The 23,341-nt window shown below is 41.3% G+C and overlaps 1 protein-coding gene across 7 annotated transcripts in view; it reads right to left on the bottom strand.

Moving 5' to 3' along the window:
• Nucleotides 1-23,341, bottom strand: part of Rbms3 (RNA binding motif single stranded interacting protein 3) — a 664,175-nt gene that overhangs the window by 58,346 nt on the left and 582,488 nt on the right. For all 7 annotated transcript variants that reach the window (XM_052187038.1, XM_052187040.1, XM_052187041.1 and 4 more), the window contains one exon: nt 5,278-5,388. In XM_052187038.1, the coding sequence (XP_052042998.1) occupies nt 5,278-5,388 (111 nt within the window). The remainder of the gene's footprint in view (nt 1-5,277; nt 5,389-23,341) is intronic.

Here is a 23,341-nt window from a genome sequence, read left to right as displayed (position 1 = left end):
AGACTTTTGGAGCAGTGGAGAAGTGGCATGTCTGGGGAGGGACAACAAACTCTGGCTCATCAAAATTGCAATGCCAGGATCATTTTTTGCGCATGGCAATACTGAAACCACGCAAATCAGATGATGTCCCAGTGTAGAAGTGGCTTGGGAAAGGAAGGCAACCTTCGAGGGAGATAAGAAGCCTGCAAAGCAGCATCTTTTGATCTCTTTCAGCAGAGCCCTGGTGACATTGTAAGCCACTGGTGACCAGCAGCTGAACAATTGGAAAGGAGATAAGAAAGTTGTAAAACAAGATTGTCATGCAATATCGAGGTGCTTAAAACACACTCAAGTCCCAGGCGGCTTCTGCTAAAGCTCCCAGTAACTCGATAAGGAATTATGGATAATGGGGCTTTGCTTTCATGGACGGCATTCTATGAGATAGAGTAAACAAAAGCCGGAGAAGTGGGGGAAAATGCTTCAAGGTTAGAACTGTGACACAAAATTGGTGCCTTGTTTGCATCCAATTCATTTAGCTTAAATCCTGTAGATTCAGCCCAGCTTAGAACTGGGTAGGGAAATGACCAATACACTTTAAATAGGAAAATTCCACATGGAAATTCTTTAAACGACATGACTTTAAAATCTGAGGTGACACGAGATGAAATATAGCCTTTTTGAAGATCAAAAAGTAAGGATGCTTTGGCTCAATATGATTCCTTTTGTCACAGTCTTAGAAAGGGAAGTAGGGTGCTTGGTGACTTTATCTCAGTTTAGAGCAGGATACTCTCCTACTGTGGCTCCTCTGCCTTGCAGCCTGACCAGTGCCTACCTGGAATTAACATCCAAATCTCACTGCACTATACCCTGGGAGGCCATCTGCTCCTGAACTGTTTCTGTTCTAATCCTCACTTTTTATAAAATTTTCAAGAGCTCAGATGTCTGAAAAGACCATCTCCTTAGAGAGACACTAATATATAGTGATGAAGGCTTGCATGAGAAATGTCCTTCCCAGGCTCAGGGATTTGAACACTTGGTCCCCAGTAGGTGACGCTGTTTGAGGGAGTTAGAGAGCTTTCAGGACACGGGGCTTGCTGGAGGAAACAAGTCACTCAGAGTAGGCACTGAGTACTTATAGCTTCAACACAGCTCTTGTTCTCTCTCTCTGAACTTCTTGTGTGCGTGACGAAAGCGTGATCACCCTGGTTCCTGCTCCTGCCACTGGCTGCCTCACCTTTCTTGACTTTATGGGCTCCTTCTTTGGAAGTCTAAACCAAACAGACTCTCCCTTCTGTAGGTTCCTCTTGGTAAGGAGGTTTTATCATGCTGACAAGAAATGACTAACACATAGTTGAGATAACAGGGTGGAGATGAATTATAGACAGATGACACCGAACACTGGAGGTACAGTTAGGAGACTAATACAATGAGTCAGACGAAGCCAAGGAAGGGGGAAGACAGGGTAGATCTGACAAATGTCCAGGATTTAATTTCTGGGACTTAAAGTAATAGAGGGTGGAGGAGGGGAAGGACAGTGTATGTGTTGAGTCCCAAGTGTAGAGTTTGGCTATGCAGTGGATCATCACAGTAGTGACTTGAAATAAAAATGGACAGGAACACAGAAGAGGAGACAGGAAGGGCTGGAAGGAGAAGCTCAAGACATCCGGGACATGAATGTGAGTAGTAGTGACTTTGAGATGTTGAAGACGGATCTCCATGGAGACCAGATAGATGCGTTTGATGTTGAGACTAGCATTGAAGATTCCTATTTAAGAGTCTTCAGTGTGGTAGATGGGGTTGAAAACCATGTATGTGGACAGGATTGCTGAAGGGAAGCATGTATGGATTGAGTAGTGAGGTGCTATCTGAACTTGCAAAAGGAAGAATGGAGAAATGGCCAGAGAGGAGGAGTAGAGAATCAGGCATAATATGGCAATTTACTCCTGGCTGTTGAAGATGCTGTCTCTACCCATCAGGTGTCCAACCCCCAGGGAAAGGTATTGATTGTATTGAAGTGGAAATCCCTCTAAGTAATAATTTCAATGCCACGTATATTTGTATAATGTGGCCAATACACACAGTACTTGATTCCATATGTTCAAGGTAATTTGCTTAACTTCAGCAAGTTCATTATTGGCATGACTAGAAGGTTAGCTTTGGAACCTTGGGATATTATGTTAGCAGCTAACATAGTGGATATGTTAAAGAATTAAATGATACCCCTCGACAGAGCAACCAAAGAAGCTATATTATTGGCTTAATAAGGTGGTGTATCTATTACAGTCACCTGAACTTGCACCAGGTAGGTCGCATTAGAGGTTAAGGGTGGCTCATTTGATAAGTGCCTATTTATCATATAGTACATTAGGGCTGCTGTGTATTCTGCCATCCAATAATATCCCAAGAATGTGCACAGTATTACTGTTCTCAATTTGTACGAAAAAAAGTGAATCTCTAAGAAGCCAAGGAATGTGGCCTAAACATGCACAGCCAACACAAAATCAAATTGGGCTTTAGACTCTGATGCCATTCCTAAGTCCACTGGAATCTCTCAAGTGCCATTAAGGGAGTTGTGAGATGGGTCCACTTAGGTGGGAAAAGTGAATTAAATAAATCAAGCTCAACTGGGTAATCCACAGCAAATGCAAATTAAAAGAAGACACATAAAAGCAAATATCTGCAAATAGGCTTGTGGTGTGAAGGAGGTAGTTTAAAAAAAAGAAATGACTGTATTTGAGACACCAAGAGTGCTCATTTACAATTTTGAATGAACCAACAAAATAATGTGTCTTCTCTCTTCTCTCAAAACCCTTATCAAGTTGCCAAGTTCTAATGTTAATGTCATATTGTGCTCATACTGTAATTAAACACTGTTTACTTACAATAGTGAAAGCACACAATGAAAACAAGAAAAAAAAGTAACAGGACATTTGGCATTAAGAAATAAGGTCCATGTGCTAAAGTCTTCTACTTGCTGAGAGAGGCCGTGGTCCACAGTAAACCATTAAACGATTATTTCTGGTAGTTGAGAGCTAGGTAAAAGTGGTGGCCCCATTTGATTCTGTTCCATTTGAAAAGTCTTGGGCATACAATTTTAAATTATTTATTTAATTAGGACCTACAATAATTTGAAGCCTATTCTATTATCTTTTTAGGGTTTTGGGTTTGGGGGGATTGTTTTTTTCTGTTTTTTTTTTCTTTTTAAGGAGTCTGGCACATATTGTGGCTCTACTAGTTGGCTAGTTGAAGTGTTAGCAACGAAGCTGGCTTTACCTTTTAGTCAAATTGGTAAAAAATATAAAGGGCTTCTTCATTTATTTCCATTATAACTCATTTTTTACAGGTAAAGGTTACACTTGAGATTGTCATTTATCACAGTAAAGTTGTCTTTACTCTTATTCTTCCTCAATCGACAAAGAACCTGACAGAGAGTGAACTCTGCTGTGGAGATCTGAGAAGTACTGGGCCCTCCAGATCCCTGCATCTGGAATCTGTTTCATTTAGTAATACACAAAGAGACCACAAGCCATCCTTACACTCAACCAAAAGCTGTACAAATATTAGTCTGAAACTGTCTCCCTGATGAAAATTATGTGAACCACAGTGTAAAGTTTAAAGAGATATAAGAGCTGACTTCTTTTTTTTTTTTTTTAACTTATCACCAATGGCACATTACAGGGGAACAGGTGTATTGCTTATGACAAACTAAAGTTCTTGGAACTGTGTGATTTTCCTCTATATCCTTTGCATAAAGGGATCCATTTTTGTAGGTCCTCTATCCACAGTTAGTATACATAAGACGAGGCAGTTGTATACAGTGCCTCCACGAGACTCACAGAGACAGTATCAAAGAGACAGGTAGGCTTAAAAACACAAAGTCAGAAGCATAAAGTATACACATGTCAACATGAGTGATCTTAGTCTAAAGAGGGGGAAGATTGAGATCCTTAGATACTATGTCCTCAAAGACACAATTCAGATTTAGATCAAGGTTTCTTGACTCATTCTCCTGGGGTCCTTCTATATTGTTTAACCTATGCCAGCTAAAGAAATTATGCCTTTCTCCCCCATGCCATTACCAAAGACAAGATCACCTGCAGTAGGATGCACACTAAACACTAAGGTGCGAATGCTGGCGGTCAGTCCCTGGGGTCTGCGTCCCCTGGTGATGTTGAGCATGGGTTTAGTGTTCTAGGTTGTATTAGATGCAAATATCGGAGGGACTTCTCCTTAAAATAATACAAACCCTTGCCACACATGAGTTCAAGTATGTCATAGATGGAGATCAAGTGCACTACTGGCTTTTTTTTTTCAGTTTATGTGACAACTCATCTTGGTTATCAACTTGACACCAATGGGAAGTGGTAAGAAGAAACTGCAGTTGAGGGATTACCTCCATCACACTGGCCTGTAAGTACATCTTACCTCCATCAGACTGGCCTGTAAGCAGCCTTCAGGATCTTTTTTAAATTGCTAATCAGTGTAGAAGGGCCCTGCTCACTGTGGGCAGTGCTATTCCCTAGTCACACAGGGCTGGGCTATATAAGAAGGTTATCAGAGCAATTCAGTGAGCATTGTTCCTCTATGGTCTCTGCTTCAGTTCCTGCCTCCAGGTTCCTGCCTTAAGCTCCCGCTCTGGCTTCCCCTGGTGATGCTCTGTAACCTGTAAACCAAATAAACCCTTTCTTCTACATGTTGTTTTTGGTTTGTGTTTTATCACAGCATCAGAGAAGCAAATGAGAACAGTACATATTTTTTGAGAGTAAAACTAGTCAAAAGCATCACAACTGTAGGAAAAGATGAAACAATGTCAGATTCTGTTCCTTCTCTTCAGTAGTCACTATGCCAGTTCATCCATAGGAGAAATAAACACTTAACTGGGCCATCTTCTCAGTGACTTCCTATTACTTCAGACATTGAGAGTGAATAAAAAGGCCTTTACACTGGTTATAGTTGGAACTTCTCTCTTATGTGTGAAGGACCTGGGAAGGGCAGTGGGTCATCTGGTAAACAGCCAGGGAAAGGAAAGCAGCCCATGTATATGGTCATGAGGTATGGTACACTTGGTGCACTGTACCATATAACGAGAAGGGTCTCAAGTCTAAAGGCAATGCCACAGGACCCTCACCCTTGCCCATGTGAATGAGTGTTCCCTGGGATTGAACTTGCATGCAAGCTCGTTCATGCTGGAACCCAACCAACAGCTGTGTGAGACCAGTGGCATATTGGCAATGCTAAGGAAAAGGGAACATGACGTCTTCTCAAGTCCCAGGAAACAAACTAAACTGTTTCACTCACCGTTCCTGCTGTCCCCAGGGAAAGGTGGTTCATCTGCTGCGTCAGGGGACCCACGATGTTAGTTGGCTGCATTGACATGGGATGGTCCATGGTGGGTGTGATCACAGCACCCTGAAAGCACATACAATGTCCATCTGAGAACACGTTCCATGAGGAAGGAATCATTATTTATCAAAACCAAATGCAACCTTTGTGAGTTTGCTTTTTGTAGTAAATAGTGTATAAATTCAGATTTGGATGATCTGGTACCTGTCTGTGCCTTTCAGCTCACGTGTGAACGTGTGGCACCAGCAATACCCTTTGCTCTGATAAGATTGATGGGAAATGTGTCTAACACACCTGACTTTTACCTTTAGGGGTGTTTTCAAGTAAATCCTATGCAGCCCTTATCCCACTCTTCTGATATATTTCTTTGAATGATGGGACCAGTAATAGAAATCCTCTAATTTTTCTTGATATTGAATAAAACTTTCAGTTTGTTTACTTTTCATATTTAAATGTTTTGTGTGGTGTGTAGTATGTTTTGTGTGTATATGTATAAGTATACACATTTGCACACATGCTCAAAGACACACGTGTTAGCATGTGTATAGAGGCCAAGGGGTATCATGTGAGAGTTGGTTCTCTTTCTACCATGAGACCCAGGGAATGAACGCCTGTTGTCAGGCATGGAGACGGGTACTTTTACCTGCTGATGCATCTTCCAGGCCTATGGCTTACTCCATTTATTTGTGATTTAAATAAGCACTTCTTGCTTACCCCAATATAACCTATGACTGGGGTCAGGGCGTAATGGGACCCATGTGAGCTTCTTGGCAGCATAAGGATGAATCAAAGCCTAACAAGAATCAGTTACTATTCCAATATCTTTACTTCCTGGTCCATCTTTTCTTATTTTTTCTTGATTTAACCTTTCAACATAAGAAACTATACTAAACATTTTAAAGCTTATATATATATATATATATATATATATATATATATATATATATATATATATATATATGTGTGTGTGTGTGTGTGTGTGGGTGTGTGTGTGTACATATATATAACCATAAATTAAAATTGTATAGGTTTTGCTTGTGTATGTTTTGTGTATGTGGGATGCTGGTGACATTGCTAATAGTGGTTGTGGTGTATTCATTAGTGTGGGCATGTACATGTGTATGCACTTGTGGAATCCAGAGTTCAACATTTGGTGTCCTTCTCCAGTGTTCTTCTCCTTTACTATTTTTTACATGGGATTCTTGTGCAAATGACAAGCTATATAAGCTTCAATTCATAATTATAAACAGACATACACATTAGAGTTTAGACACATCACTTTTCTTACTGCTCCTTGAGTTTCCTTACTAAAAGCAATTTATTTTTTTTCCTTACCAAAAAAGAAAAAAAAAATACCTTCACTCTGAATCCTCTAAGAACTAATCCATTTAAGTCCCCTGGGGATAAACACCAGAAGACTCTCAGAACTCAAGCAGATGCTCTGATGCATTTCTCCTACTCCAACCAAAATGTGGCACACTCTCTTGGCATTTTAACCCTGTGTGGGCACAAGAGTTCCTTCTCTCCCCGAGTTTCAAACACAGGCAGCTTTCTTTGCATGTCTGCCACCAGGTCCATCCAGCCCAGGGTTCACCTGCCACAGTTCCAAAAAATCTCAATTTAATCAGTCTTACTACTTGCATAAAGAAACAGATCTGAAATTCCACAATCAAGCCCACAGCATGTGTGTGTGTGTATGTGTGTGTTTGAGGGGGGGGGAGATCCGTCCTCCTCCATGCCCAGGAGGCTGCCCTCTCCCTGGGGTGTTATATAAGAAGCAGAATTAAGGTTTTGTTTGGGAAGCAGACAGTGAGGGAGGTGGGCAAGCCTGTGGCAGATCCATCAAAATTCTCACTGGATAAGAACAGAGGGACAGGTTGCCTGCACTTGGAATTAATTTAGAGAAGATTGTCTGATCTCTCAGAGACTTTCTTCACTGAAAGCTGCGTACGTACGGGGACTCATTTGATGGCATCTGCTGGCGCACTGTCTGCCTATAAACCTGAAATCTGCCAATCACACAGAAGAGTGGGAAGGGACTTGTCATAATCTGGAATTGTAAATAGCACAGAATGAAGAAATAATAGGAGGGAGAGAATCCCCAAACAGATGAGTTACTAGAGACAAACGATGATGCTATAGAGATTCTTGGGAGGAATTTTATAAGGATATTTGCTTGTTGTCAGTAAAAGTGTCCAATGAACAGAGAATCCCCACAAGTTATCAAGAACATTTAGTTGTTTAAGCTCAAGGGAATGGAAGGCGCTCACAATTAGTGAGTTAACTGGGAGTGACTGACAGGAACCTACTGGAGAAATGAAGCTTTGATGGGGCTTTATCAAGGACAGATACCTTAGAGGGTCTGAAGTATTGGTTACTGCAGCAGCGAGTGGCATTTGTCAGCAGTGGTGCTTATCAGTGTCAACAGAATCTCGTTTTGATTGTGCGGTACAAAGGGGAAATGAGAAAGGGAAAAGAAGGAAAACTTTACAATTGCTAAGGCAAACCAGCATCCTCAATATATGCTGTCAAATCTGTCCCCACCGATGCACTTAAGCCATGGACTTTGGAGTGCTCTGTGACAGCCTCTGCTGACACATTAAGGGTGATGTTGTCTCCTTGAAATATATAGACTGTGTTTCTGACAGGCATTCACTGGGCAAATGGCATCACTAGAGGAGACATGTTTTTCATTCCAGCAGCTCTGAATGTCTGGATTTGCTCTGTGTTTAAGTTGCAAAGAAAAGTACTATAGAGCATGCCTTTAATACCTCTAAAAAAGCAAGTGATAGTCTCACGGCTGATGGGCAATCTAGTTCTTGTGAGCCCCTGCTGCTGTGAGATAAAGCCCTTCTTCCTGTCATCAGAGGGAGGAGATGGTCACACAGCCCCGAAGTAAGAATGACAGCAGTCATGTGGGTAAAGTATGCAGAAGTCACCTCAAGTGAAGCAGGATAGGACAGATTAAACTAAAGGACACTGGAGAGAATAGATTCCTGCTGGATGCTGGCAGGAACCAGAAAGTCCACATAACTGGTGAAGACTGCCTGCAGGGACAGCTCTTATTTTCTGAAGGGCATTGCAAACCTGGGTGTTAAACACAGACCAGGCTTACCTAGGGCCTGGATATCTGCAGCCTTGAATTTAACCATGCCAGCACTCTCACCTCTAATCCCAGTACATAAACATTATACTTCATAACATTACCTTATGACTTCATTTTTAAAGGGAACTTCTTTTTAAAAATGAAAGAAGATATTAAGGAAATCAATCCCCCGCGTTTTTGTTTACTTTTAAAACTTTACATGATTTTTAAATGGTGGTTACTCTTTAAAGCTAGCTCTCTCTAACAGGCTCACTAATTAACTGTACTCAGGCCCCTCCTGGAATTCTTTTCTGCAGCACAGTCAAGGGTCTGGCTTTATCTGAGTGGCTGTGCCAGGTTCTGTCTCCATTGCTGCTGCTGCTGCTGCTGTTGCTGAGGCTAAGAGCTTCAGTATTTAAGACTGGACATCAGAAAAGAATCTTTATTGTTGACCTTCTGCTAGTATTAAAATGATTTTTGAAATCTTTGAAAGTTCATTCATTTCCCGGAAAAAATCATGGAATATTCCCACCCAACGAAACATGGGCAGTCCCTTTCCCTGAAAGCACACACTAAGCTTGGGTGTAGAGAAACAAACTTCGGTCCCCTGGAAGAGCAGCCAGTGCTCTTAACTGCAGAGTCATCACTCCAGCCATGAGCAGGAGATTAAACACCGTCCTTCATCTGCGCTGCCTTGCCATTGTTACAGGGCATGGACCTTTGGCTTCGAATCATCACAATACACAACAACAAATTCAAACAGGGCAAGCCTGTACCTCGCAGAGGTGAGGTAGGGCAGTTTCCTAAAGAACTAAAGCCAGTGATTAGTTCCAAAGTTTCCACGTGGGCAGCTTAGCCATCTCTATAAGCCTCATGTTTCAAATCACAGGACTGCTAAAGTCAAAGGTGAGGAGGGCACTGGGAAAACATAAAGTAAGGAAATTACTCAGCTGAATGAAAGAAAGGAACAACAGTGACCTCCTCCAGCCTGTCTCCTCCAAATGCTTCATGCCAAGACACTCAAGGCTCACACTATATATATACCATTTCATAGACTGATTTATGCAACTGGGTTTTTAAATAGGAACCATTTACATAACTTTTAAAAATAAAGCTGAGGGTCAATTTTTATTTTGTCCTCAACCTGATTTTGTCTTTCTGTCACCATAATATTTTTAGAAGAAACATCCCCTTGAGTTTTTTATATATATATCGAACTATTTTTAGCACAAAGAATATGAGAGGCTTAAAAGTCAGGCAATTCAGATCAATGACTGACAGCAGTAATGAATGATCAACAGCAATAGTGAATGATTGACAGCAATAGTGAATGACTGGGGGCATTAATGAATGACTGACAGCAATAGTGAATGACCAACTGCAATAGTGAGTGACTGACATGTGTATGTGTGTGTGTGTGTGTGTTTGTGTGTGTGTGTGTGTGTGTGAAGGTCCAAATTCTCTTATGTAAATTGCTTTTTGTGATGGTGTTTTATCACAGCAATAGAACAAAAATTACAAGGTTTTAAAGGACTGTTGCTGGGAGAGAATAAAAACATCAAGAACCACTTCCTATCTTTAGGGATAACCATTTTGCTTCAGCTACTTTGATAAATTTACAACCAAAATGGAGGGACAGAATGGCTTCCCTAAATCCAGTTGGAAATCCAAAAGACGACAACAGGGCTAGTTCCCTTTTACTGTACAAAATGTTTCATAGTGATTTCTGAAAAACAAACAAAATAACTAAACTAACCAAACCCCCACCATCCAAAAAATCCAACCAACCAAAAACAAAACAAAACAGTCACAACAAAACAAACAAAAGACTGACTGCCAAGTAGACGTGGGAGTGGTAAACAGCCATGATAATCTACGGGCTATACAGCCCTAGGAGTCCCCTCAAGTCGGGTCCATATCATACCACACTTGTGTGATCTGTACAGACAGGAATTACATGCAGCAAATAGCAAAATTCTGTGCAAGCTAACTTTGCCTTTAGGGCTGATTTTCATTTAAACAAAATAACGGTTAATAATGACCAGAGTTCCTGACTCAGGTCTTCATGCTTGGACGCTCTACCCACTGAGACATGATGCCAGGTCCACATGATCTTTACACCTCCCAGGCTTCTATTCTGTGTCTATAATGCATTCCAAAGCATGGGGTACATCATATATGCATTATAATGATTTATGGGAAAATTATGATTAAGCAAAATTCCAAATCAGAAAGTGCTTTGGTGACTGCGAGGAGACTCGGAGTTTAGGGGCACTGGCTGCTCTTACAGAGAATCTGAGTTTGGTAACTGTGTCAGGCAGCTCCAGAGAACCTGAAGCCCCCTTCTTGCTACCTCCAGTAGCTGCAAACACATGCCATACACAGCACAGACAGTCATAGGCACACCTAAGATTTTCTTTAGCACTTTGGTGTGCGAGTGTGTGTTCATTTGTGTGGATGCACGAGTGAGTGAGTGTGAGTGTGTATCTATAGGGCCTGAGTGTCAAGTTGACAGAACAATTTATAATGCCAGTCCCTGCGTGGGTTCCTCTTTTAGAGATGGGGTATCACTTTGGCTTGGAAGTTCACCAAGTATACCCAACTAGCTGGATCTGTCTGCTTTGGCCATCTTGCTGTCTCTGGTACAGTCTATAACAAACAATTTGCCCCACAATGATTAATTATTTATCCTCAAATGTCATCTATTCTAAAGTCTAGAAGCCCTGGCATATGTTTGTGTGTGTGTGTGTGTGTGTGTGTGTGCCTGTGTGTATTAACATATAATACATATAAGCTCCGATTATGCAACATAAAAAAACATTCCAAGATACAGTTATTAGAAAAAGGCACAAAGTTGACATCTACTGCCAGATCTGTAGATCTGTACAACTAACAGCTAATATTATTGTTTTTTATGATGAAGCTTCTAATTCACTTGCCAAATGCTACACTTCATTTAGAAAAAAAAAGCCAAGGCTATTTGTAACTTTTGATGTTAACACTTGGATCTAAATTTATGTAGTATATTATTCAACAAACGTGATAGACAAGCTCAGTCTCTCTTTCCTGACCTTAGGCAAAATTAGATTTAATCAGAATGGTATCCAGTTCAATCCCAATCAAAATCCTCAAGACATCCTTCATATAAATAGAGAAGACATCCTAAAATTCATGGAAGCACACAAAACCACAGGTAGCCTAACAGTCCTGAGTGAGGAAAGCAATGCTGGATGCAAGGCCTCATCTCCCCAGAGCTCAAGATAAACCATAGAGCCATAGTGACAAAGACAGCAGGGCCCAAAAGCAGACACAGACATTAACAAAGCAAAAGAGAGGTCCACATCCTGAGAATATGCAACTGTATCCATTCCTTATTTGATAAAGATACATACATTATAGAAAAAACACAGCAAACGGTACTGGGAAAACTGAATGTCCGAATGTAGACGTAAGAGATTAGACTTGTGCCTGCCACCATACACAAAAATCCATTCCAAAATGGAGCAAAGCCTCAACTGTAACCTGAAATGCTGAAACTTCCAGACTAGATTATTGGCGGTACTCTACAGGATGTAGACATAGGAAAGAACTTCACATCCACTCAGGAATCAAGGTGACAATATTTAGACAACTAGCTAGCAATCGTCCTAAATTAGAGATCCTTTAATACAGTTCCTCATGTTGTGGTGGCCACAACCATAAAATTATTTTGATTGCTACTTCATAGCAATTGTAATGTAAATACCTGTTTTCTCCAATGGTCTGAGGTGACCCCTGTGGACAGATTCTTCCACCCCGAAAGGAAAGAAGTTGAGACTCACATTTCACAGTGAGCCATGAGATGCTTTTTACTTTATTTAAATTCAGTTCATTGTTTATTTATTTGCTTTATAAATTTCTGCATGTGTGAGGGTATATGTGTGTGCTCTATGTACATGCGCATATGTTTGGGTAGGTGAGCTTGCCTGTGAATGTGTGGAGGCCATAGGAGGATGTCAGATGTCCTGTTATCTCTCTCTTCACCTTATTCCTCTGAGAGAATCTCTTTCTGAACCTGGATCTGGGTTGGAGGCCCTTGAGCCTGAGTGATCCTTGGTCTCCAATGCACATAGCATTACGGTTATAGGCAAATGTCCAGCCTGACTATTTTGATGAGTTCTGGGATTGACTCTTTGGTCCTCATGCTTGCACTGCAAGTAGCCTTACTCACATTCCATATTCTGGCCCCTATCTAATTATTTCACTTGAGAATTGTTTTGAGGGGATTTTGTGTGTGCTTGGAGACAAAGTCTCGTGTTGCCCAGTTTTGGCTCAAACTTGCTACATCAGAGGATGAAGATGAACTTCTGATTCTCAGGTTTCCACCTCTGAAGTCCTGAGATTTTAAGCCCAAAGTCAGTGTGCCTGGTTCTGATGCTGTTTAAGAGGAACATGCCACTCACTATTAAACAATAAGTATAGAACATTTTGTACACAGTTTATCAAAGAGACACTATTAGTTATAAACATAGCGGGGTTTTTCTACTCATAAATCAAACACTCAGGTTGTTTTTTTAACTGCAAGAATGGATATTGAATGTAACAGTAAAAGGCATTAAAACCAAATTAGTTTTACCCACAGATGCTCCCTTGCAAAAATCCTTACTGTATGCCTTGCCTACCCAAGTATGAACAAAGGTTTAATTTTTTAGTGAAGGACTTATTAATAAATATAATAGAGACATTTTGAGTGAGAATATGAAGTAAACATGTCATAGAGAGAAGTGTTTCTCAAAAGCAAGTATCATGAACAATAGGGGATCTCAATGATGTCTTTTTCTTTTTATTATCCTTTAACCTTTTGTGCCTAAAAGACATGTGCTAAGAAAATGTGATCAGCAGTAGCTGCTGGTATTTTAACCCCTTCCTGCAATGACATAGCAGGCATTGGGAAGATGAGTCCATGCTGAGAGCACCTGCTGTTCTTACAGAAAGCTTAGGTGTGGCTGCCAGTCCGTGGCTCCCAACTGTCTGTAACTCCAGTTTGGGGGATCTACTGACCTCTTCTGGTTTTTGTGGGTACTTCACACACATAGTCCACATACATACATACAAACAAACCACTTATACACATAAAACACATCTAAATTTTAATAATAATAACAATAACAGTAATAATAACAACAGCACTAATAATTGCAGTAATAATAGAACAAAATGGTCTTCAAATATATTAAAGCATCAGGGGAGAGCTGGAAAATGTGGACTTAGAGGCTCAGGATCAAATGGTTTTATTGACAAAATTACAACAGAATTCTTAGTTCTTACATCATTAAGCTCATATGCCTTCTATAAGAACTGAATCCCATTAAATATTTTTATAACATCTTCATCATGAAGTGGATTATTCTTTGCCTTTTATTTATCTTATTTTAATTATTTTCTGTGTGTCATGTGAAAGTATGCTGCTTGTGTGTAGTGCCCATGGAGGCCAGAAGGGGGCAATTGATCCTCTGGAGCAGTTGTGCCAAGCAGTTGTGAATAACCTCACTCTAGAACTGGGATCTGGACTCAGGGTCTTTTGAATAGCAGCAAGTACTCTTAACTAGCTCACTGGAGTCAATTACAACACCTGGAATATATGGTAGTGTCTGTCTGTCTGTTCGTGCAATATGACTTGGTTAAGGATACTGGGGGGCAGAACGGGAAATTCAGCATTTGCTCATACCCAGAGCTCTTGTGATTTTAATGGGCAGTGGCCCCACGCTCAAAGCAAGGAGGACGATTCGATTGAAGTAAAGAGCATTCTTGTGATGAATTTGCAGAATCTATCCACGCACCATATCCAAAGTGTGGTCATGACCACAAATGCAGCATAAACATTTAGTGTGTGTGCATGTGTATGTGTGAGAGTACATGTGTGTGCAGGTGCACATGCCTGCATGTGCATGGATGCAGAAGCAGGAGGAGAGCCTCGGGGTTCATTCTTCAGCTGCTGTCCTCCTTGGGTTTTTAAGACATTCTCTCACTAGCCTGAAGCTTGCAGGGAAGGGTAGGCTGAGTTGTTAAGGGGAAGGGGCCCCAAGTATTCCCACCCCACCCCACCCCTGCCTCTTCAGCACCATGCCCTGCTTTTTTTTTTTTTTAATGTGAGCTCTGGAGATTGAATCCAAGTGTTCAGGTTTGTGTGGCAGCAAGCCCTTTACCAACACAGCCATGCCCCAGCCCCACACATTTTCGTCTGCTCATCAGATCTTTCTGGTGCTGTGAAGAGGCTTCCTATCACACGGAAGCCTGGAATTCTCTCCGAACTGAACTTTGCTGTCAATGAGAAAAAGTTCTCTGTTCTCTATTGGCTAGCAGGCAATCACTCTGTAGACATCCACACAGATTCCCAACATACTGGGAATGTTGAATGCTTATCGGATGCAATATTCTAGACCCATCTTCTTAGAAACAATGAAGCAGAAATGATTCCCAGTGGATGTATGAAGATGTATGGACTGCATGACCCCCTCATTAACAGCTTCCCTTGCTGACAAATTGGCCAAAAGTCCTGACTCTATCAACTGCAGCGTGGTGATGGGTGGACTAGGTTGCTGAACGAGTCTTGGAGCTTCAGGCTCAACTCACAGGGCTGATGAATGCAAAAGGCTCCCTACCATCTCATAGCCATTGTTTATGATGTAAAAAGCCCAGCATGTCCCAGGACAGCTCTACACTCGCTAAGGACACTTCTATATTCCCTCTCAATAGGAAAGTAGCAATTTCTTGGCTTGCAATTTTGCTATAAAATGTACTTTACTTTGTGATTCTTCAGAGGACATTTCTGGGCTGTATCCAACCTCTTTAAGATAGCTTTAAGAATTTGCCTGGTTTGAGGCAGATGTTCAACAAGACCTAAGGATACGGGTGGGAAGTTTTGATTGGATTAAACAACTAACTTACTACCCCTGAAGGTATCTTTTGCGTTGATAGGTTCTGTGAAGTACTGAAACTGTGCAGAAGAATCTCTTCAGGCCAAACTCAGTCTCAGGGATCCAGACGTGTCATTTCAGAAGGACCCAGGGTCTGAGCTCCGTGGGAAAGTGTGAGACGTGCTGCCTCCTCTCCACTACGGTCCAGAGTGAATATTCTTGTGTGTGTGTGTGTGTGTGTGTTTGTGTGTGTGCACATATGGGTATACTTGTGTGGAGTTTGTGTGGAGTATAGAAAAAAATGTCAGCACAACCTCTCCGGCACTTTCCACCCTGTTTGAGGCAGTGTTTCCCACTGGACAGTGAGCCCCAGGCATCTGCTTCACTCTGTCTCCTGAGTACTGGAATCACAAGCACCTGGGTCCTGGGACTAGAACTCTGGGACTCCTGTTTGCACACTTTAGCTTTACCAACCAAGATATCCTGCCAGATGCACAGTTAATCTTCTGCTCTACAGCCTCAGAAATGATTCTTCCTTTGCTTCTTAACCATCTCGTTAGTTCTCTTTTCCGTTCTCAAGTTGAGCACTAGATAGCTTGAGTTATGTTAGCAATATCAGTGTGCTCCCTTGTCTTTTTGTGTGAGTAACTTTCTATTGCTTCAATGTTTGTTTGTTTGTTTGTTTGTTGGCAACAGGGGCCTCTCATCCAGTTAGTTCCAGTGGTTCTTTCTCTGCTTTCATGGCTGTGCCCATGACAATCTTTGTTAAAGGTTATCAAAGTCAGAACTATCTTCTCCATGTAGAATAGGGGTAACCAACATAAACACAGGCAAATGGATCTAAAAGACAAAAAAACAAACAAACAAACAAAAAAACAAAAAAACCCCCAAACAACAACAACAAAAACAAAAACAAAAAACCCAAAAAACCAAATCTTCCCTTCTACATTTTCTGAACTCTTTTACTATTGGACATAGATCCATACGGCATGCCCCTCTACATTTTCTGAACTCTTTTACTATTGGACATAGATCCATATGGCATACTCCTTTACATTTTCTGAACTCTTTTACTATTGGACATAGAGCCATACAGCATACTCCTCAGAACCACCTTCAGGGGGATTCTCTATAGACCTCACTTTAGAATAAAAGCAGAATGGAGACCTGTAACACCCATGCAGGTGCACAGGTGGGGACAAAGGCCACCCAGTGCCATGCAGCCACCTCGTGGCCCACAGTAACAGGATACTCCTGTGACCTTCTGGAAATGTGGGGGCCAAGAAGCTCCAGAATTAAGTGGCTATTGGATCAATCTACTGCAATGAATTCTCACTGTAGAAAATTATGCTGTATACAAAGGTTTCCGATAAAGTATACACTAATTTCATGGGTTATAATTTATGTTCACAGGTAGACTTGTGATAAGCTAGTCCCACCCCATTCTCTTAGGCATGGCCCACTAAGAGATTCTATTATCTCTTAATATGACTTGAAGACAAATATTTTTAATGGGAATTCAAATTGGGGGGTTATAACCATATGGCCTGAGATTGATGATTTCTGTGTTACTTTACAAAGATTCTGTAAAGTGGGTCTGGAGAAATGGTTCAACAGTTAAGGGCATATACTGTTCCTGCAGAGGACCTGTCTTCAATTCCTAGCACACATATCAGGCAACTTAAAACTGCGTATAACTCCTATAGTGAGAATTTCTGTTTCCTTAAAAAACAGAAATATTGTAAGAACATATTTTTTTAACAAAATGGGATTTATCCACATTGTCCACAACAGCTGACTATGAGTTGCCTTGTGCTCTATCAGGAGTGTGAATTTGTCAGCTGCAGATCATTTCTGTGGTTGTGAAGGTTGGAATTCTGGGGACTTTTCAGAGGGTATATAAATGCTAGGGTTCGAGGGGCGGGGTACATTTTTGGTTGTTGGTGGTGACTCTTAGTCACGGTTTGTTAAGTAGTCATGTGCAATAAGAAACAAAAGGAAGAAAATAGATACCCCGATGGTGAAGACTGAATGTGTCCCAAGGAACTTGATGTGCCAATCGTCAGGAAGTGGTCTAATAATAATGTCACCTCTCCTGTCTATCATTTTCTCTCCAGTCTAGTGTTAGGGGGTTGAAAGGGTGGAAGAAAGAGGAACCCATAAAGTGGCCCAAGTCTGGCTACAAACTACGGCTCCAGAAGATCAGGCATCTTCTTCTGGCTTCCATCAGTACACACACACACACACACACACACACACACAGACACACACACACACACACACACACAGAGACATACACACACACACACACACACATGACCCTTTCATGGAGGAGAGAGACAAACTTGTCTATAAATGAAACAAATAACACTGTTTTGAAAATGAAAACGAGGCTGTCGATACATTAACCTGGAGCCACTACAAATGCACTTCTTCTGACCTCTCAGTCCAGAGCTGACAGTACAGGGATGTATCAAAGTGTAGCCTGAGAAAACTGTTCAGAATGGGTTTATTCTCCCACTTGACTCTCTTAGCACCCCCTTCCTTCTTCATAGTGAGCCAGTGACAGAAAGGACACAACAAGTGAGCTTCAACAGAATCAGGCATTTGACTAGTGTCAGGGTTTTCTGTGTATGTACTTGCTTTCTTTTGCACAACAGCAAGTCTGAAGCCATCCACATACCAATAGCTGCATTTTTCACTTCCATCACAAAGGGCACCCCACCCCCTCACTAGAAGGGAAGCTTCAAAGGCAGTCTTTTGAGGTTTTGTCCCTTCTGGCACAAGTTTTCTCCACAAAAGGATCTCCCACTCCCTGCAGCCAGCTGTGGCCACAGCTTCCTAGTCCTCCACATCTGGCACACCAAGAGCCACATCCAAAGTTGAGAAAAACAAATAGCCCTTCAAAGACTTCAAACAAACTTCCTACAGAAGGTTTCTAGGGCAGACATCTGCTCCCCCTCCTCACAACTCCCCTACTTCCATCCTTTCTGGGAGAGCTCTTTACCAAGGAGTTGGTTTGACTGATACACTGATCACTCAGCCTGATCCAGGTAATCCCTAGATTAAGGAATTATGAAGCAATGGCATTTGTGGGCTGGGTTCAGCTGGAAACATCTGGCTGGCTTGGTACCACTTAAAATAGCAGAAATATGTGTTAGTCAATTATTTCTTTACTCTTACAAGGAAATATCAGAGCACCAAGTCTTCTAACCCTATGAAATGCACATTCCTGAGGTGGAGGGATAATCCACTTGGACTGCTCTGTGGGAAAATCATGGTTTGACTTTGAAGTATTACAGAAGTTCATCTACTTTCTAAGCTGTGTTGGAGTCTTTCTGAGACAGAGGATGCTAAGTTTTTGGTTGAAAGAATTACTCAGGCTCTTGGGAGGCTGCTCCAACTTCAATCTTGCTTGCCATGGTAGAACACTAGGAACCTTTTAAAAGGTTTTTTTTTTTTTTGGCTAATATATTTAGGATCCAGGGTTAATTAACTAATTTAATTCACTAATACTAATTGAGAGCAGGCATGCATTACTTTGAAAGAACTCAGTGCTAACGTAGAGTTAAGTGGCCTTAATGAGACAAACTGGACAAGCTTCAAAAATCTAATGCACACATGAGACTGGTGAGAGGGCTCAGTGGCTGAAGATTTGTCACCAAGACTGATGATGACTCAAGACTGATGGGTTCAATTCATGGAACCCACGGAAAAGGAGAGAGGGAGAGAACTGATTCCCAGAAGTTACTCTCTGTGCTCCTCATGTGTTATGGCCGGTGTGCATGCTCACACACACACACACACACACACACACACACACACACACGTAAAAAGTCATTATAAGTTGTATATAATGATACAAAACAGTCTAGGAAACTATAATTACTTTCTAAAGAGATGGTATTGACTTTACTTCCCATTGCTCTCGTCTTTTGGATTAACTGTTGACTGGTTGGCATTTACACTCAATTCCTGACCTCACAAGTTAGGCCCACACAATACATGTCTTCTCCTCTATGTTACAGGGTTATTTAGGAGGAGCAAGCTGGGAACGTTTAGCTACATCAATAAGTTATGATTCCCCAGGAAGCAGCCGGAGACCGTGTAGTGCCAGGCTGAAGAATTGAATGTAAAATGGCAATTGCTCTAAAACCCAAAGGCTAATTGCAGACATACCAGATTGTGCCCAACATGACTGGCTAGTTAACTTAATTATCAAGATCAAAATGCTCTGCTGGCTGGAGCCCTGAGATCCTGAGGGATGGATGGTTCATCTCTAAAGAGGAATTGGCAATAATGGCCTATGTGTGAATTTCAGTTGTCAATCATAGCTCTATTAGAGAGAAGGCTGCCGTTCTCCAATCAAAGTCTGCTGTCAACCTGCTAATTGACTGGTAAAATAGTCCCATGATACTCCTCCTGACAAGCTTGACTCATCCCTAAATAACCCTGTATGGATATATGTATGAATGTATATATATATATATATATATATATATATATATATGTGTGTGTGTGTGTGTGTGTGTGTGTGTGTGTATGAATTTTGTTTTTTTCTGACAGTGAAAGAAATATTGGTAACATACACAATGTAGCTAACTTTTCTCATTACAGTGACTACCGAGGATAATTAAAAAGTCAAAAGTTGGGGCTGAAGAGATGGCTTATCAGTATAGAGCACTTATTCTTAAAGAGGACTGGGGTTTGAGTCCCAGCACTACACGATGACTCACAACCATTTGCTACTCCAGTTATAGGAGATTCAACATTCTCTTCTGACCTCCAAATGCATCAGGCACACACATGGTGCACAGGCAAAAACAATCACTGTCTTAGTCAGGGTTTGTATTCCTGCACAAACATCATGACCAAGAAGCAAGTTGGGGAGGAAAGGGTTTATTGAGCTTACATTTCCACACTGCAGTTCATCACTAAAGGAAGTCAGGACTGGAACTCAAGCAGGTCAGGAAGCAGGAGCTGATGCAGAGGCCATGGAGGGATGTTTCTTACTGGCTTGCTTCCCCTGGCTTGCTCAGCCTGCTCTCTTATAGAACCCAAGAGCACCAGCCCAGAGATGGTACCACCCACAAGGGGACCTCCCCCCTTGATCACTAATTGAGAAAATGCCCTACAGCTAGATCTCATGGAGGCACTTCCCCAACTGAAGGTCCTTTCTCTGTGATAACTCCAGCCTGTGTCAAGTTGACAAACAAAACTAGCCAGTACACTCACACACATACATTATCTTTAAACAAAACAATATTCCATGAAATCTAAAAGGAGACAAAGGTAGACAGTAGATGATCAACAAGAGAGCCAAGCTCATGAGAGAGTATTGGGAGGGTTGCAACTCCTAGAGCTCACACTTATTTAGTTATTTATTTAGATAGGGTCTCACTCAAACCTGTTGTGTAGCTGAGGATGCCCTTATCTTGAACACTGGCACTGCGGGCATGAGCTTAGGCATAGTTCGTGGAGCTTAGTGAAGCATGTGGAGCTGTTACTGGCTGAAACTGCATCATTAGGAGGCACCCTACTCACAGAAGGCTGGGGGCTAGAGAACTTAGAATTCCTGGGCGCAGATGCAGCCTCGGGGGAATTCTCTGGGTCTGTACCAGAGATACGCCAAGTATGCAAATAAAAAAATGTCCAAGGTAAAGAAATCATCAGAGATGTGGAAACATTGCCTATAATAATGTAGGGATGGGAGTCGTTGGATATGTAGAGGAAGAGCTGCCCAAATTCCACCTGGGATTAACAGGAGCCATATCTACTTCCTTTTGTGGCTGTGATGGCGAGCTCTGATCAAGGGCCATTTAGGGAAGGAAGGGGTTTACTCCACTTTATGCTTTCTCTTCACAGTCCCCTGTGGGAAGTCAGGGCAAAAACTGGAGACAGGAACCTGGTGGCACCAACCCAAGGGATGCTGCTTACAGAGAGATGCACCTGGAGCTCACGCTAGCTTTTAACACAGCCTTGATCAACCTTCCTGAGGAATGGTGCTGCCCAAGATGGGTTTGATTGTCCTATTTAAATCAACAAGAAGATGGCTCCATCCCCCACCCCACCAAAGACATGACTTGATTCCATGATGTGTCAGGTTGACCAAAGCTAAAGTCACCCATTTGCACATTGAACAAAGGATGCCAAGATTCATGGAGGGTTTTATGCATGCAATTCAGCAAGCATGGAAGTCTTGCAACCATGATTTTTGCCCCAAGAGAGCTTTCTTCTTTTTTCCTTCCATGAGTAATCCAACTTCCCCTGCCCTTTATTTTATCTACCATCTTGGATACCCGCCCCCATGAAAAAAAAAGATGCTATAGCCTTTGAACCCATGGGATGTTCAGACAAGCTGATCTTATTTCCCATAGGAAGAAGCCAGGACCCATGTTTGTCTTTTATTTTGTGAACTAGAAGCAGGCCAATGAAGCAACTGGGCTTCTTGGCACAGAATTAAGTTCTCCATGTCTGGAAATTGTTCTAACTGTCTCTTCATTAATAGAGGGTTATGAACAATGGCTCAGAAGAACTCTGGTTAACTAACTAAGAGAATCCTTCTTAAATGTTCTCCTTTATTAATAATTCCTTCTTAAATATAAGCCTATAGGAAAAGGCTTTCATAACTTTTTAACTTTGGTCTTAAAGTAGATAATGTAAAGAAAATTGCAAACTATTATTAATTCAGGGGAAACTATTTGATATAGATTCAAATGAGAACTAGATAACCCTTTTGACTTAGTATATGAGTATTTTAGGGAAAAGGTAAGAATCACTTCTTTCAAAAAATGAAATTATTATAGAGTGTTTAAAAGTTGCCAGATAAGATGGCATATAACTTAATGCCAACATTCTGGAAGAGCTTTGAGTTTGAGGCCAGCCTGGTCTACATAGGGAGTTCCAGGTCAGCTAGAGTACCTAAGTGAGACAAAAATCAACACCCCATACACACAACAACATAACCACCCTGATTATGGAAAGGTGAGAAGGCTTGAACAAACGGTCACAGAGATTTCTGTTTCTAAAACTAGGCTCAAAAATACAGCATCTGTTTTTTTTTTTGTTGTTGTTGTTTGTTTGTTTTTTTCATGTAACCTTCTTATAATGATTCATTATTCATTTTATCTAACCTACCTGTTTTAAAATGCAAAAGAGCCATTAACTTGAAAAATTGCAAAATCCCTACGATATTAATCTTCCTGTGGGCCATATGCAGTGACTAGTCAGCATAAAATGAGGCAAATTTTCTTTAGCTGTGTCACCCAGTATTACATAATTCTGAAACAAAAAAAAATTAAATCAGGATACTATTTGGATGGATGTGGCCTTCCAAGTCAAAGCTATTAACTTGATCATCACTTCCATTTCAAGTATACTGGTGGCATGCCAAAAGATTAAAATATCTTACTTCTTATGCTAATGTAATTTGCATTAGTGGGCCCAGATAATATACTAATATTTTATATTCTATAACAAAAGGACTAAATCATAATATTTTTTTATTAATCTCTCAACTTGATTTGCTGAGGGTTAAATTCTATAACCTGAAACATGGAGATGTAATGAAGAACCCATCCAGACATAATGAAGTAAAATTGGTGTTAACTGGATTTAAACACAGGTGCCCTGGCTCTGCCACCAACTGTGTGATATTAGGAGAGCCCATTAACCTTCCCTCATCTCCTGTCTTCTCCACAGAGACGCTGTTGCATAGAACTCAGCTTTATCCTCTGTCATGAGACAAACAGTGAACCATGAGCCTCAGAGGAGAGGAGATGAACTCTGTAACTAGCAAAGACAGCCACATTCCAGAAAAAAACAAGAGACCAAATCCCCATTGCAGTGCAGCCGCTTATGGACGCCCAGTATTTTCCAGGTGAACGACCAGCATCTCAAAGTCATAGGAAACTGGTACATACTCAAGACCGTCACAGCTCCCTGCCAACTAATGAGAGAAGTAAACTCTTCAGAAAGTATTCTTAAGGCAGCGCCGAGTCTGTTCACTTAGGTGGGGTAAGGGTGGCTTGCTCTTTCC

Source organism: Apodemus sylvaticus, chromosome 7, assembly GCF_947179515.1.
Source record: "Apodemus sylvaticus chromosome 7, mApoSyl1.1, whole genome shotgun sequence".
NCBI classification, from domain to species: domain Eukaryota; kingdom Metazoa; phylum Chordata; class Mammalia; order Rodentia; family Muridae; genus Apodemus; species Apodemus sylvaticus.
This window is presented reverse-complemented; position numbering and strand designations above follow the sequence as displayed.